The sequence below is a fragment of the Palaemon carinicauda genome, chromosome 31 (genome assembly GCF_036898095.1).
Source record: "Palaemon carinicauda isolate YSFRI2023 chromosome 31, ASM3689809v2, whole genome shotgun sequence".
NCBI classification, from domain to species: domain Eukaryota; kingdom Metazoa; phylum Arthropoda; class Malacostraca; order Decapoda; family Palaemonidae; genus Palaemon; species Palaemon carinicauda.
Window position 1 is genome coordinate 55,663,970 of NC_090755.1, and position 17,411 is coordinate 55,681,380.

A 17,411-nucleotide genomic window follows, 5' to 3' on the forward strand; every position below is an offset into this window, starting at 1 on the left:
ATCTGGCGAATTACGATTAATTAGGATTAATTTGAATATCTGGCGAATTACGATTAATTAGGATTAATTTGAATATCTGGCGAATTACGATTAATTAGGATTAATTTGAATATCTGGCGAATTACGATTAATTAGGATTAATTTGGATACTTAATTACCTCCAAAATACTTGGGAGATAGCTGTTAAGGATATATGATATGAGATGTTAATGAATAAAACAAAAAAGTTAGTAAGGATTAGCATATCGCGAGGTCTACTTACAAACATTGTAGGATATAATTAGCACTTCAAGGGTCAGTGTAATTGTAGACAGCTTGGAAATGATTGGCAGCTAGTGCGATGGTAAAAATAAAGCAAATCTTTTTAACATCACAAAAGTAAAACACGCTTATTTGTGGAGCATTCAGAGACAACTACAGTGGTATTTCAACAGTAAGCCAAAATTTTAGGCAACTTAAACAAACAATTGGCCTCCTAAATGTTGACTAATAAAAGGAGGGATTATTTCAGAGCTGGCCCGATTAAATTCGGGAGGAAAAATTAGCATTTACGTTTAAGCTAATCGATATATAAAATAAAATCAATAGCAAATATAATAGATAAAATGTGAAGAACTACAAAATGTTCCCCCCGTGGAAGGACAAATAGCAAACATCAAACAGAGTGAAGTAGAGAATGCTATAAAGGAAGAAAAAGTAAATATACAGTAGTTGAGTGAAAATCAGAGGTAACAGTAGAAATGATTTAAGGCATTCGAAAATCTAGGCAGTGGGTGAACATACTACTGGCGAAGATCTGGGATGTAGAGTAAATGACAAGGGAATAAGAAGTTGGATGATTCAATTGTATAACAAAAAAGACATGTTAAACTGTGGAAACTAAAGTGAAATAAAGCTTTTGGAGCCTGCAACCGTGTACCCCCCTACGGATGGGAAAAAAAGCACGCTAATAGAAGAAGAAGAATTTAACATGCTAGAAAGAAAAGTAGAGGTAAGACCGAGTTGATTGATATACATGAAAGTTGCAGTTTGGATTTATGAAAGGAAAAAAAACATTGGATGTGCTTTTTATGGCACAAGTCCAAGATTGGTACCTAGAAAGAAACAGGAAAGTTAAATAGTTTCGTGGATCTTGAAAAGGAGTATGACGGGGTACCAAGATGGTTTGTCTACTGGCGTTTGAGAGAGGAGTGCCTGAGAATTGGCAAGGTATAAGAGGGACAAGAAACATCGAACAGACAAAATATTACTGAGGTATTTCCTTATGGAGGTTGGCCTTCATCAGGGACCTGCTCTGGTCCATTCCTGTTCCACGTAGTTATAGAGTTTGTCATCCGAATTAACGAATAATGACGAATTGTTGGAACTGAAAGGTTTTTCTTTTTTTATATGGAAAGCCCTGAAAAGGATTGAAGGGGAGATTTGAATTATACAGCTAATGATTAGTAGAGACAGACATGGAGATGTAAATATCTAAATGGAAGATGGTACACTGCTAAAACAGAGCATGTGTTTAACTACTTGGGATCAATAATACCAGAGGATGGAGGTACTGAGAAAGAAGCAAGGTAAAAATGGAGAATTTACTGGAGTTGTTTTAGACAAGAAAGAGATGAGGATGGTGAGATGGATTGCTGGAATATCACTACTGGAAAGGAGTAAGAGTCAAAATATAAGAAGAATGTGTGGTAGATTTTGTAGATTTGAGAACAAAGCCCTCGGAAGAATATTGGAGTTAAATGGCAAGACATGATTAGAAATGAAACTATAAGAGAGATTGCACGAGTGCCATATGTGGATGAGATCATGGTGACGGGTAGATGGCAATGGCTTGGTCATGCTCTTCGCACTCCCCAAGAGAGATAAATTCACCGAACTTTCAACTGAGCTCCACAAGGCAATAGAAGAGTTGGAAGACCCAGGCCTACATGGCTGAGGACTATGAAGCGTGAAGTAGGAGATAATGAATGGAGAAGTGTTCATTTAAAGGCCAAAGAAAGAGATGACTGGCGAAATCTAACCGAGGGCCTTTGCGTCAATAGGCGTAGGAGGAGATGCTATTTTATTATTTAGGGAGAGTCAAGATATACGAATAATGACTTATGTTAAAGATAAGGCTAAGGAAACTCGCCTGAGGTACTATAACCATGTAATAAAAAGTGAATAGGTGGACCTAATCACGAGAGCAAAGAACAGGCCAATAATGGGGAAGAGGAGGGATATGAGCAGGATGGGACTGGGGGGGGGGGGAGGGGAGATGCCAAAAAATTGAAATAGATTAAGAATAAAAAACTCGAGTGACCGTCCCTACAATACAGTTGGATTAATAAAGTTGAAAGAAGACTTCTATCTTTAAAAGGTCGCCGACACGAAGAACAGCGTCTTTTTTTCATTTAAAGAGTAAACAGCTTAAAGAATGAATCTTTATGTCACTTTTAAAAACTTGCATTATATAAAAAACCTATGACGTAAATAAGCAACTCTTGCCATGCTTCCCTACAGAAAAAATATAGCAATGGCTTGAAAGAAAGAGTTCGAGTATACGTTTCCAACTTAGATTTTCAAAAATAAAATAAAAACAGTGACATGACCCATAGAGGACAACCCTTTTATAACATTTTTGTACTAAGGACTTTGGAAGTCAGCTGGTTGACATTTGAAATTATCTGAAGCAGAGTCTATACTTTAAATGCAATGTTAAAAGAATCGATTACTTTATTTGAAAAGAAAATTACAAGATATAGGCTAAATACAAAATTCCTCAGTAGGCTGCGCTTTATTCAGAGGGGGGGAAACCACATACCCCTATAAATAACCTTATTTATTTCACGTACAATTCCTCATGAATAAAACAGATTTGCCTCATGGTCTTAAAGGTTTAAAGGCAGCCCATGAATGGCGGAGGCAAGGGACAATGGCATTGTCCTATCGAGTAGGACAATGCCCTAAAGACTGACCATGTATTCATATGATCAGCGCCCAAGCCCACTCACCACCCAAGCTTGGAACAAGAAGTGCCAGGCAATGGCTGATGATGATTCAGCATATAGACCTATAAGCTGCCCCAAAACCCCCATCCTTAGCTAACAAGGACGGTGAGGTTACAGCGACCAAAGAAAGTAACAAGTTTGAGCGGGACTCCAGCCCCAGCCTGGCGTTCACCAGTCGGGGACGTTACCACATCGGCCACCATGAAACAAATTGTAAAACCAAAATATGTTAAAAAGACTAATTAAAATGGAATCCCCTTCTGCAAGAAAAAAAAATAAATAAAAAAAAAAGTACGAATTAAAAAATAAGAAAACTTAAACCTAAGGATTCAGAGACTGTACGTTCCCATTTTAAAACTCTACGGGAATTTCTCGGAAAAACTCGGCATCACTGGAAGCAGATTTTAAGATGCAGTTAATGCTTCTATAAGCATAAAACATGCCGAAGCGTTACTCGATTTTTACTTCGTTTTTTTTCTCCAAACTTAAAGAGGATGACGTGGAAGCGGTAGATGGGACAGGATAAAATAAGATCCTGAGCTTCGCTTCATGTCCCGAGGGCATTTCTAATTTCAATCTTGAATACTTTTATTTTTGGGAAAGTGACTTGGTTATTTTTTCCTATATTTCCTTCCTTGTATTTCCATCTTCTTTTTTTATTCCCTCCAGGGAAGTAAGCTTCTTACCTAACCAGAAAAAAAGATGTTCTATATCTCTCTTTTTCTAAATGAGACCCTTTAAATTTCCTATTACTAGATAAAGTCTTTTGGAAGAAGACAAGTGGTACTCTTAAATCTTTTGAGAAGTAAATCACCAATTGCTGAACTTCTCCTCTCTCGGTCTACCTCTAACAAACAAACACACACACACACTATGTGTATAACATATATATATATATATATATATATATATATATATATATATATATATATATATATATACACATATATGTATATATATATATATACATATATATATATATATATATATATATATATATATATATATATATATATATATATGTATATATATATGTGGTGTGTAAATACATACATAGACTTTATTAAAATTGAACAAAAAACCTAACCAGTCCTTTATATCTTCCGACTCATAGTCATTCTACTAAAACTCTCTCTCTCTCTCTCTCTCTCTCTCTCTCTCTCTCTCTCTCTCTCTCTCTCTCTCTCTCTCTGCAAAATTCGGATAGATAACCAAGGCCCTAACGCTCCCTTGGCCTCTCTCTCTCACTTTCCCTCATCGAATTTAGATGCTGATAAAGATGTATGAATCTTATCCTCCTCTGTTATCCTATATGGGCAAGAAAAACACGAGCCCCCCGAACTTTTAATGGAAAATAAACACGCCGGACTTCTCCCAGTCAGTTATCCCTCATTTGTTTCCGAGGAGGAGAAGGCGGAGATGGAGGAAGCAGCCGATGCTGATAAGGCGGAGGAGTAGGAAGCCCGGAATGAAAATGTCGTGGTAAATGACAGGGAAAAGAAAGAAGTAAACAGAAAAGAAATAATGAAGAATGAGTTATATGACATGGAGGAAGAGGTGATGGCGAATGAAGATGGACAGATAAAATGCAGTGGTCAAAATGGAGATGTGTGGGGTGAAAACAGGCGATTTATGAGAAGAAAAAATTGGATTTAGCACACGAATGGGAAAAGCTGATTACTTTTAAGGTAAAAGAAGACTTCAGTGTTAAGGAAAAAACCGATACACTAGCGAATAGGAACGGAATGGGTAAGAATAAGGAGGAAGGCTAAGAATTAAGAACAAATTGAAAGGAAAAGCTTGATGCATTGAAGAAAGAGCCATGGATTTATGACATAAATCGTTCATTTGAATAATGGGCCAAAGCAATACGCATAGGTCGTACTACTACTACTACTACTACTACTACTACTACTACTACTACTACTAATAATAATAATAATAACAATAATGACACCAATTATTACCATAGCAACTTCCATCTAGAGCATCCCGATTGACATGTTAAGATAGTTAAGAATTCAAGGGTCTTTCTGGTTTACTTTTTGCACACACACACACACAAAATTGATCCAGTTTAGTCTGAAATGCTTTCAACCACGAAGAATAATTACACAAACCAAGTAAAAGGTTTGGTGAAAATATAAATAGAATAATAATAATGTCCACTTCCAACCCAACATTTCTCTCAGATTGCCTATAATCCATTCTACCTCGTAGGAAGAGTTGCCATGACAATGAAAGCTTGAATGAAACACTGACAGACGGACTTCTCTATTCATGTACATCAATGAATGATGGTCTATCCAGTAAGTGCCATATTTAATTCAAATCCTTTAAACTGTGTAGGAGTCGCAATGACAAGGTAAGCATAACCTACATTAATGCAGACAAAATCAGAGGAAAAATTTATAATCCCCAGATTATACGTTTAAAGCGGTGGGATAATGTCACTGGCTTCTACTATAAATATATATAAATCTTGCTAAAAGCTAGACTTATGCAATAAGCCACTTTGGAGACCGAAAACCAAACCAGGCGATTATTAAGACTTAAATAGCCTTCCGTTAATAAAATATGAAGATAGGAAGGATCTCCTCAAAACTCGTGTAAGTTTAATCAACGGCTTCTCAAAGCTTTTAGCTATCTCAAAACTTTCCTCTCAATCGGAAAGCCATTTGATCACTACTAGATTGGTCAATGTAAACCCGATATAATTGCAAAAATTCAATTGTACTTTTTTTTATTTCTCATTTCCTCACTGGGCTATTTTCCCTGTTAAGGCCCCTGGGCTTATAGCATCCTGCTTTTTCAACTAGGGTTGTAGCTTAGAAAGTAATAATAATAATAATAATAATAATAATAATAATAAGAAACTTTTGCCGGATCTAGCCCATAGTTTCCACTTTCCGTAATATTCATTTCGGTGTTCTCTCCCTCAATTTTCGAACCAATATCGTCTCTAATCTACCCTCGCTGTATCATCAATCACTGTTCAGTCGAGGAGAAAGCCCCTACAAAAACATACGATGTCCCTCCCGCCTTGTTTTCCTTGGTGTCTTCGATTTCCAGAATGGGAGTTCCCCGGGCCACGTCTCCAAATAGGACGTCTTCGTCCCGTAGCTTAGAGTCGTCTTCGTTTTGTCATGGAAATCAGAGACTAACCGCATCACCAGTCAAGGGGAAAGCAAACAATCGTCGGGGGAGATTCAAAAGTAAACAAAATTTGTCGTCTCCTGAGGGTCCTAATAACGTAAGGTTGGAGTTGTCTTCGAAACGTAAGGGATTCAAAGCAAAAATTAAATTTCGAGTTATATAGTTGCGAATATTTAAAGAAAACTTCCTGGTTTGGCCAAGTGAACAAAATTAACGCGTCCTTTTCCCGTTTCAAAAAAAAAGTGACTTACCCATGAATAAAATGTATCTTGATTTGACATAAAGCGACTCAATAACAAATTGAAGGGATTTGCTTCTCTTTCTTAAGGCGGGTTTACAAGGTGTAACGGTTCTTCGAACGCGGTTCGACAGACAAGTGTTTGAAGTGATGTTCGAACGTGTGAACGGGGAATTCTATTGTCGAACACGCTCGTCGAACAGTTCGAAGCAAGTCTGTTCTCGCCTGACTTTTGTAGGCGGGGCTTTTTTGTCCACAAACCTTGTGTATTTGTAGCCGACTCCACCTCTTCGAACCGTTTGATAAGCAGGTTCGTTTCGTCAACCGGGTTCGACGAACCGTTCGATCGTGTAAACCCCGCTTTAGTCTTGTTTGATGAACCAAGAAATGTTTATCAGAGTCTAACCTTACAACAGCATCAACAATAAACGACTGAAAATACTTATACTCCAAAACTCCAAAGCAGAAATGTTAGAACGAAGCGATTAATCTCAGCAATCACTGCATAACGTGTCGCATTTCATCAAATGTCTATTTTCATATAAACCTACGCTCGATGAATAATCTAAAGATTATCGTGAAATCCATCCTAACATTCAACCTTTTTTACACAGATGGCTGATGGAAATGCTACAATTAACTAATCCTAAATAAAATATTTACTTTTCTTATGCTAAGAATCTTCATGATTTAAGGAGGAGTTTCACCTATGTATATCTATTATAATATTAAATAGAATGATGTCTTCCTCAGGATTATTTTTCTAGCGCAATACAGAATATCATATACATTGACATTTACACACATTTTATAATATATTTACTTGTATATATATACATATATATATATATACACACACATATATAAATAAATATATATATATATATATATATATATATATATATATATATATATATATATATATTATATATATAGTGTGTGTGTGTGTGTATGACAGCAACAACAACAAATGCAACCGTTTCTAGCTCACTGCAAGACAAAGGCCTCAGACATGTCCTTCGGTTTTGGCCAGTTTTCCTTACCACGCTGACCAGTGCGGATTGGGGATGGTGAAAGATTTTTGTCTGCTCGCTCACAGCAAACCAACCTCGTATGGATATCCCTGATTAGCACAGCTTTCCTGGTCATGGCAATACGCAAACCCATTCATCTCGTTATGGTATCCCCACTCAGAAAGTGATTACATATTGAATAACATTGGCAGTTATTCAACTTAATCTTAGATATAATTCCATACAGCTCAAACTGAACTTTGAAAACTATTAAACCATCTTGAAACTTGCAAGTTACCAAATAGTCATAGTTAACATTATTCATAAAATACATGTATTAACCTTAAACAAAATATATTACGGTACGAAATAGTATCAATTTTCAAATATCAATACCAGCATAATTAAAATGTCACTACTACTATCACCACAGTTACTCTAGGAGTGTTTCCCAACCTTTTTTAAATGATTGCCACAAAACTTTATTTCCAACTAATCAATTACCCCATTGAACATATACCCGGTAACATTGGATGTTTTTTAAAGCCATCTGATGAACTGTATGGATCATGTAGCCCGCTATTGGCTGTTTATAGTTAAGGATCCAAAACAAATGCAAGCTTTTCCATTTTAATGGATATCAAAATGAACCATCATTAGTGCAGAATATTCAATGTAACAATATTAATAGACATTAAAATTATTGAGTTTTCCTAGAAAATAATTATTGCAGATTTTGTGTATGAATTATGGCAGTAATTATGGGAATGTGAATAACTCAATTTCAGAACATATTACCCCCAAAAATACGGATCAATTACCCCAGGGTTGGGAAACACTGCCTGAGTCTAGGGGATCATAACATCAGAATAAAGCTTATAGAAACTGGTCACTTTAATCAACATCTAGATCTGCTACAGGAAGGGACGAGTACAGACATCAGCTTGGGCAAACGGGTTAGTAATTAACACACTAGCTTAAAGAATGAGTCATTATTAACATAAACTGAAGAACGCGAGTTTTCTTCTAAACACTGATATAAGGAATTTGGAACTACTTAAGTTATCGGTTTATTATTGACAACATCAGCCTAGCTTAATGAAGTGTCCACTGTTATTAACGAAGTGTGTTACTGTTACTAAGTTAGCAACAACCTAATAGACTGATTCTGGTATACACATCAACACCAGTTGCAGCTATATCACCCTTTCAGTATCCAGACACTTAAAGGATAGGGATTGTCATTATTATTATTATTATTATTATTACTATCCAAGCTACAACCCTAGTTGGAAAAGCAATATGCTATAAGCCCAGGGGCTCCAATACGGAAAAATAGCCCAGTGAGGAAAGGAAATAAGGAAATAAATAAATGAAGAGAACAAATTAACAATAAATCATTCTAAAAAAAGTAACAACGCCAAAACAGATATGTCATAATATATATAAACTATCAATAACGTCAAAAACAAACATGTCATTGTTTTAAGTAATGGGTCACTAATATCATCAAACTATCCATACTGACATTAAACCCTACTTAATGAATGAAATATCTATTAAAATCAACAAATGCTCAAGATGTATTTGTAGACCTCGAGAAAGTATTTGACAAGGTACTAACACAAACATTTAGAAGGGCTATCTCGAAGGCACAAGGTACCAGAAACTTTCTTATCAAGCAAAACATCGAGCAATGTCGTAATACATGCTCTACTATCATTATTATTACTTGCTAAGCTACAACCCTAGTTCGAAAAGCAGGATGCTTTAAGCCCAGGGGCTCCAACAGGGAAAATGGCCCAGTGCGGAAAGGAAACGTGGGAAAAATTAAATATTTAAAGAACAGTAACATTAAAATAAATATTTCCTATATAACAATAAAAACTTTAACTAAACAAGAGAAAGAGAAATAAGAAAATAGTGTGTCAGAGTGTACATCAAGCAAGATTGGGATTATAGTGCCGCTCAAATTCATTAGTACCTTTGGTCGCTGCAACCTCCCCATTCTTGTGAGCTAAGGATTGGGAGGGTTTAGGGAACTATAGCTCTATCTGCTGAGACATCAGCAGCCATTGCCTGGCCCTCCTTGGTCCTAAAGGAACGAACGAGCTTGAACGGGACTCGAACCCCCGTCTGGCAAACACCAGGCAGAGAATTTACCAATCAGGCCACAACAATCCTAAAGGAAAGGAAGCAGAGAAGAATGTATAGCGATAACAACAATCTATCCTGGAAGGATAAATAACTATTTATCCTCCTAGGACCGTGCCGGGTGCACATTTTATCCCTCCCAGGACCTTGTCGGGATCGCGGGATCTAACGGGCCGGCATTTATAGTAAGAGACGATATGAAGAAACTAAAGAGTGTAGATTATTGTACTCTGCGTTTTATAAGTTTTGTATGTAACCAACGCATGCGCATGAGTCGAGCTGTCAGCACTCCGTGCATGAGCATTATCCGTCTTCTTGCTTCTCCTAACACGAGCTGTTCACCTAGCAGAGCACCACTGACCTCATCCCATATCACTAATGAGGAATAAGAACTAAGACAGACGGACAAGTAACATAATGCAATTTTCTGATTTATGCCTAAATAAGACAAGGTAAAGAATGGGGAAAGGTAGCCCAGTAAAAGGGCAGGGGAATTGCAGTTGGATTGCGAGGCTGTGATAATAGCTTATACGAAGGAAAAAGATAGTTGGGCTACTGGTAACCAAGAGTAACTAGTTAGTAAACGGAGGAAACATATAACGTATGTGTATGACGCAAATTTACCTATACTCACAAAGAAACCTGAATCTTCTGAATGGACACCTCAAATGCGCTGGAAGATCAATTCACAAATTATGAAATAAAAGAAAGCTGTGTGAATAAAACTTGGAAAACAAATTGAAATATGAAAACCCGAATGGTTTGGACAAGTGGAGGGAAGATGAGAGGACCAATAGGTGAAAAAAAAAAAAAAACTAATCCTCAAAGCAGCATGACACCTATAGGTGGGGAAGGCTAAAATAATCAAGAAGGACATTGACGTGAAAAGTAGTTAAGATATTGGGTGTGTAAGCGTCAGCGTGAAATGGTGGAGCTCTACTTAAGAAAATAACCACTCACTTTAAATGGTACACTCATTTTGAAAATACCGAATAACTGTTCTAACAAAAAGAAAAATGGGAGGGGAACTTTATAGACAGGCTAAAATGAAAATAATGACGGGAAATATAGCTAGTGTAAGAAAATGACATAAGAAATGTTTCCATTTTGCCATGTGGTTCACCGTTAGTCATAGTAACAAAACCAGCTAGGTAACTTTATTTTGAGATATGGTTGATAAATATCAAAATTTAATTAGGTCGAAATCGCCGGTGTTTTAGGCCCAAAATAGAATACAAAGCTTCATTTAATGTACTTAAACCAAACGTGGGGGGGGAGTAATCTTTTGAACTCTATCCCAGTGACATATCCCTTATATAACAAAGAACAAGTAGCTGATAATATATATATATATATATATATATATATATATATATATATAATATATATATATATATATATATATATATATATATATATATAGAACGCACAGGGGAAGAGTAGTCGTAACCTGGGGAAAGGAGAGTACCGAGAGAGAGATGCTCGGAAACTACTCTCTCACAAATTGCCCAACCAAAAGGTTGTGCTTAGAAAAGGGGAGAAGGGATAGGAAGGGTTGAATATGTGTGTGTGCATATCGATCTAAGTATATAGATGTCATTTTCGACGGCTCGAGTGCACTCGTTTTTTAAGATATCAGGAAAACTTTATTCATAAAGACATACACTTGCAAGAAATCATGTAGCCTACCCAGATCCAAAACCTGATGATCTGGTCATAAGCGTTTATTACTTTGACCACTCATTCCCAACCTGCAACAAACCCTTGCTTGGAACAAACAATAAAATAAACAAAGGTGAAAAACATCCCCACTCTCAATTGACCTCCATCTTTGATTAACTGAAGGCTTACAAGAGCTTGAAAAGTCTACCTCTCCTACCCCCACCCCCTAGCGGATAGTCATCCATTTTCATTTTCTTTCTTTGTACACACAGCTTACTCGGGATTAACAGGTCAGAAGACTTTCGTTTACATTGATTTTCGTTTTATCTAGATTGCCTGATCCATTTTCCGGCCCTGCAGTATTTATCCTCATGCACAAAATGCTCGAGGGTACACTATTCTATATATTTCTCTTCACAGGTTTTAAAGGCCGTCATGAATGGCAGAGGCAGGACAATGCCCTAGAGACTGACCATATATCATATGATCAGCGCCCAAGAACCCTCTCCACCCAAGCTAGGACTAGGGAGGGCCAGGCAATGGCTACTGATGTCTTGGCAGATAGACCTATACGCTCCAACAAACTTAGTTCACAATGATGGTAACGTTGCAGACACTAATGGCACTACCGAGACTGAGCGGGACTCGAACCTCCGACTGGCAAACACCAGGCAGAGATGTTACCAATCGGGCCACAACAATCTTGTTTTGTTAAAGTTTTTATAGTTTATATAGGAAATGTATGTTATAATGTTGTTACTGTTCTTAGAATATTTTTTCCTTGTTTCCTTTCCTCGCTGGGCTATTTTCGGTGTTAGAGCCCCTGGGCTTATAGCATCCGTCTTTTCCAATTAGATTGTAGCTTAGCAATTAATAATAATAATAAAACTAGGGCAGCCAGAGCGAAGTCAAATGTCTAATCTCAACTTGATCGTATTTATCAAATGACTTGTATATATAAAACTATAACTATTTAAATTAAAAACGTTAACTTTGAAAATAGCAAACCGTGTCAATGGACAATTCAATTCAGACCACATGGTCCGATGGTGGTGATGAGGTGGGGCTGAGGTGCAAGATGGGACTAAGAGGTAAGAAAGGCAGCCCAATGGTACTAAAAACCACGTAATACCTATGGTGCACTGTGCACCTTGAACTAATCACTTCCGGGAAAGAATTAAAAAAAATGTATTTTCTAATAAAAAAAAAAAAACATGAATGTAGACTTATATAAGCGGACATATGAATACACGGATGTGTATACTACCCAATCTTCCATAGACTATGTATATCATCATCATCATCATCATCATCTCCTTCTACGCCTATTGACGCATGGGGCCTCAGACTATGTACATAAAGCACAAGAATAACAGTAATCCACAAGTTTTGCATAGGCCTAGCTAACTGAAAGACATTATCACAACCAACAGACTTCAAAGAAATAGTGCGCGGTTCACTAACGGTCATCCACGGCGGTTACCTATTCAAACCAGTGTCCCCGTTTATTGCTCTCTCTCTCTCTCTCTCTCTCTCTCTCTCTCTCTCTCTCTCTCTCTCTCTCTCTCTGGCAGTTTCTACAACCAATTTTTTAAGTTACGGTTCGGGGTTTGCGTGAGGAATTACAGTACGTAATTCCGTTTAAACCTTAGTGTAATTAAAACTCCTGATTAAACATGAAGACAAATACTAATAATGTCTGAATGTCACCAAGTAAAAGGCAGTGTTCACCATTAACAACAGAATCTTTACCATTTAAGTGAATGACAATTTATTTAACCGACAACTGACCTTTTCACGGTCCCAGTATATAGGACTATTAAAAGTAAAATAACAATCATCATCATTTTCTACGTATATTGACGGAAAGGGCATTGGTTAGATTTTACCAGTCGTATCTTTCTTAATAAAAATAATAATAATAATAATAATAATAATAATAATAATAATAATAATAAACACGAGTCAAAATAGTTATTCAATACCTCGCAGGCAATACACTTATATTTCTATCATTGCATGACAAAAGAGTACAGGTATAATCTCATATTCCTTTGGCATTTGCATCTCCCTCTTCTCTGGCGTCAACTACATAGCACACGCTGAAATATTAAATGAGAAATAATCCTGTCGTTTTACGTACCTTGTGTCGAAAGCTTATTCTAATCCAAGCTGAGAGTAAAGACTACATCCACTAGCAAGGCACTTACGTAATGTTATTAATCATACTTACTTTTAAAAACAATCTCAGGAGTTTTGCAGCAGAATGGTATTATGGTAAAATCATATATTTGAGTTTTTCATTTTAATATTTCAATCATTTGTGAAATATCTACCCTGCTTCAGAAGATTAAACTTCCATTTGTTTTTCTTTCCATGATACGACAAATTCTAGTGTTACAGTTGAATAATAATCACATACACAATTCTGATAAAATTCCTTATTTTCATTATTCAGATTATGTGCGTGATATACGGACAATCATATGAAAATCCTGAGAGAGAGGAGAGAGAGAGAGAGAGAGAGAGAGAGAGAGAGAGAGAGAGAGAGAGTTACTCTGAGTCTATGGTATACAAAACCTCATCCTAGCATGTAAAAATCAGCGTGTCCGGATAAGGAAATTTGACGAGAGAGAGAGAGAGAGAGAGAGAGAGAGAGAGAGAGAGATGAGAGAGAGAGAGAGAGAGAGAGAGAGAGAGTTACTCCGAGTCTATGGTATACAAAACCTGATCCCAACATGTAAAAATCAGCGTGTCCGGATAAGGAAATTTGACGAGAGAGAGAGAGAGAGAGAGAGAGAGAGAGGAGAGAGAGAGAGAGAGAGAGAGAGAGAGCGTTACTCTGAGTCTATGGTATACAAAACCTGATCCCAACATGTAAAAATCAGCGTGTCCGGATAAGGAAATTTGACGAATGAGCCTTACCTTACCTTACCTTATTTTTTGTTTGGGTCCCCCAGGTCCCTCAGTGTGAGGCACCTCGTATATCCACCAGAGAGTTGCTAATGCATCTTCCGGTGTATTTTGCATCTTCCAGTCTTGGATGGTCTGGGATGCATCTTAGGTATTTATCGAGCTTATTCTTAAAACACATCTACGCTCACTCCTGATATGTTTCTTAGATGAGCTGGCAGCACATTAAATAGTCGCTGCATTATCGATGCTGGTGCGTAGTGGATTAATGTCCTGTGCGCCTTTCTCAGTTTACCTAGAATGCTTTTTGGCACTATTAATCTACCTCGGCTTGCTCTTTCTGATATTTTAAGCTCCATGATGTTTTCTGTAATTCCTTCTATTTGCTTCCATGCTTGTATTATCATGTAGCGTTCTCTTCTCCTTTCTGGACTGTATAGTTTTAAAAATTGCAGTCTTTCCCAGTAGTCAAGGTCCTTAACTTCTTCTGTTCTAGCAGTATAGGACCTTTGTACACTCTCTATTTGCGCAATATCCTTTTGGTAGTGTGGGTACCATATCACATTGCAGTACTCGAGTGTACTACGTACATAAGTTTTGTAAAGCATAATCATGTGTTCAGCTTTTCTTGTTTTAAAGTGTCTGAATAACATTCCCATTTTTGCTTTACATTTAGCCAACAGTGTTGCTATTTGGTCGTTGCATAACATATTCCTATTTAAAATTACACCAAGGTCTTTAATTGCTTCCTTGTTTGTGATTGTCTCATTATTAGGTCCCTTGTATGCATACACCATTCCTTCTCTGTTTCCATAATTTATTGATTCGAATTTATCGGAGTTAAATACCATCCTATTTATCTCCACCCATTCATATATTTTGTTTAGATCTCTTTGTAGTGAGTTCCTATCTTCATCACAAGTAATTTCTCTACTTATTCTTGTGTCATCGGCGAAACTTCTCACTACGGAGTTTTCAACATCACAGTCTATGTCTGAGATCATAATAAACAGCAGTGCAGCTAGTACCATACCTTGTGGCACACCCGATATTACCTGATCTTCATCTGATTTCTCGTCATTTGCAACCACTATCTGTTTTCTGTTTTGCAGGAATTCTTTTACCCAATTTCCTATCTTTCCCACAATATTATGCTTTCTCATTTTTTTCTCTATGTTATGGTCTACCTTGTCAAAGGCTTTTGCAAAATCTAGATAAATCACATCTGTGTCTTTTTCATTTATCATATTTTTGTATATGTTTTCATAGTGTGCTATCAGTTGGGTCTGTGTACTTTTTCCAGGCACGAAACCGTGTTGACCCATATTAAACAAATTATTTTTGACCAAAGGTTCATTATTTTCTTTTTTATTACCCTCTCATACACTTTCATAATATGTGATGTTAGACTAACAGGTCTATAATTGCTTGCCTCTAGTCTTGATCCACTTTTGAAGATAGGGGTTATATAGGCTAATTTATGTTTAACATATATCTCGCTCATATCTACACTCTGTCTTAGCAGTATTGCAAGCGGCTTTGCGATAGTGTTTGCAGTTTTTTTTAACAAAATCGCTGGAACTCCATCTGGTCTGGCTGCCGATACATTTTTAATTTCGTTTATAGCCTTGACAATATCTGCTTCATTAATATCTATATCCGTTAGATATTCAACATTTTCTTCTCCCATTTCTGTTTCATTATTCTCATTCGCAATTCTTGGCGTGAACTCACTCTTATATTTTTCTGCTAATATGTTGCATATTTCCTTTTTTTCATTCGTTAACCGTCCTTCAATTCTTAGAGGGCCTATTTCTATTCTCCCTTTATTCATCTTTTTTGCATAGGAGTAAAGTACTTTGGGGTTTCTTTTTATATTTAGAAGTGTCCTTTCTTCTAAGTCCCTTTTTTAATTTTCTTTCGACTGTATAATCTTTTGTTCTGCATTTTCTATCTTACATTTTATTTCCCTCATTTTCCACACATTTTTTTCTTTTGCAAGATTTTTCTTCCACTTTCTAATTATCTGAAATAAGATCCTTCGGTCTCTTGGTATGCACGTCTTTTGTTTATGGTTTTTTTTTCGGTACATATTTTTCAACAATTTTCTCCAGTATTTTGTACAGTATGTCCGTATTTACTTATATATTATCACTTACAAATACATTTTCCATTCATTATTCAGTTCTTCATTTATTTCTGACCATTTTATATTCTTACTGTAAAATTATATTTTCCATATCCTTCCCAAAGTTTTGTGCTTTTATTAATTCTGTGATCACTTGCTTTGAATGAACTATCAATTCTATGACATTGTGGTCTGAAATTCCCGTGTTATACACTATTATTTCCTTAACATAATTCACCTCATTCACAAATACTAGATCTAGGACATTTTCCTTTCTTGTTGGAATGTGGTTTATTTGTTGCATATTATGTTCTAATAGCATATCTTGAAGCTTTTCAAATTGCCTCTTATCTTCTGCGCTACTATTACTCTTTTTTTATATGTATATATACAACCACTTTCTTGTATCCATTCTTTCCAACCCACAAAAGGAAAGTTAAAATCTCCGGATAGGAGTATATTCCAGTCTTTATGGTTTCTACATATATCATCTATTTTTTCTATTATTATGAGAGAGAGAGAGAGAGAGAGAGAGAGAGAGAGAGAGAGAGAGAGAGAGAGAGCGTTACTCTGAGTCTATGGTATACAAAACCTGATCCCAACATGTAAAATTCAGCGTGTCCGGATAAGGAAATTTGACGAATGAGAGAGAGAGAGAGAGAGAGAGAGAGAGATAGAGAGAGAGAGAGAGAGAGAGAGAGAGAGAGAGAGAGAGAGAGAGAGAGTTACTCTGAGTCTATTGTATAAATAACCTGATCCCAACATGTAAAATTCAGCGTGTCGGGATAAGGAAATTTGACGATAGAGAGAGAGAGAGAGAGAGAGAGAGGAGAGAGAGAGAGAGAGAGAGAGAGAGAGAGAGAGAGAGAGAGTTACTATGAGTCTATGGTATACAAAACCTCATCATAGCATGTAAAAATCAGCGTGTCCGGATAAGGAAATTTGACGATAGAGAGAGAGAGAGAGAGAGAGAGAGAGAGAGAGAGAGAGAGAGAGAGAGAGAGAGAGTTACTATGAGTCTATGGTATACAAAACCTCATCATAGCATGTAAAAATCAGCGTGTCCGGATAAGGAAATTTGACGATAGAGAGAGAGAGAGAGAGAGAGAGAGAGAGAGAGAGAGAGAGAGAGAGAGAGAGAGAGAGAGAGTTACTAT

The 17,411-nt window shown here is 36.7% G+C and overlaps 1 protein-coding gene across 1 annotated transcript in view; it reads left to right on the forward strand.

Moving 5' to 3' along the window:
- The first annotated feature begins 1,543 nt into the window (after positions 1-1,543).
- The window catches only part of LOC137624752 (carbohydrate sulfotransferase 11-like), a 23,896-nt gene continuing 8,028 nt past the window's right edge, over positions 1,544-17,411 (forward strand). Inside the window, exon 1 of the mRNA XM_068355703.1 lies at positions 1,544-1,621. Within this exon, the coding sequence (XP_068211804.1) occupies positions 1,544-1,621 (78 nt within the window). The remainder of the gene's footprint in view (positions 1,622-17,411) is intronic.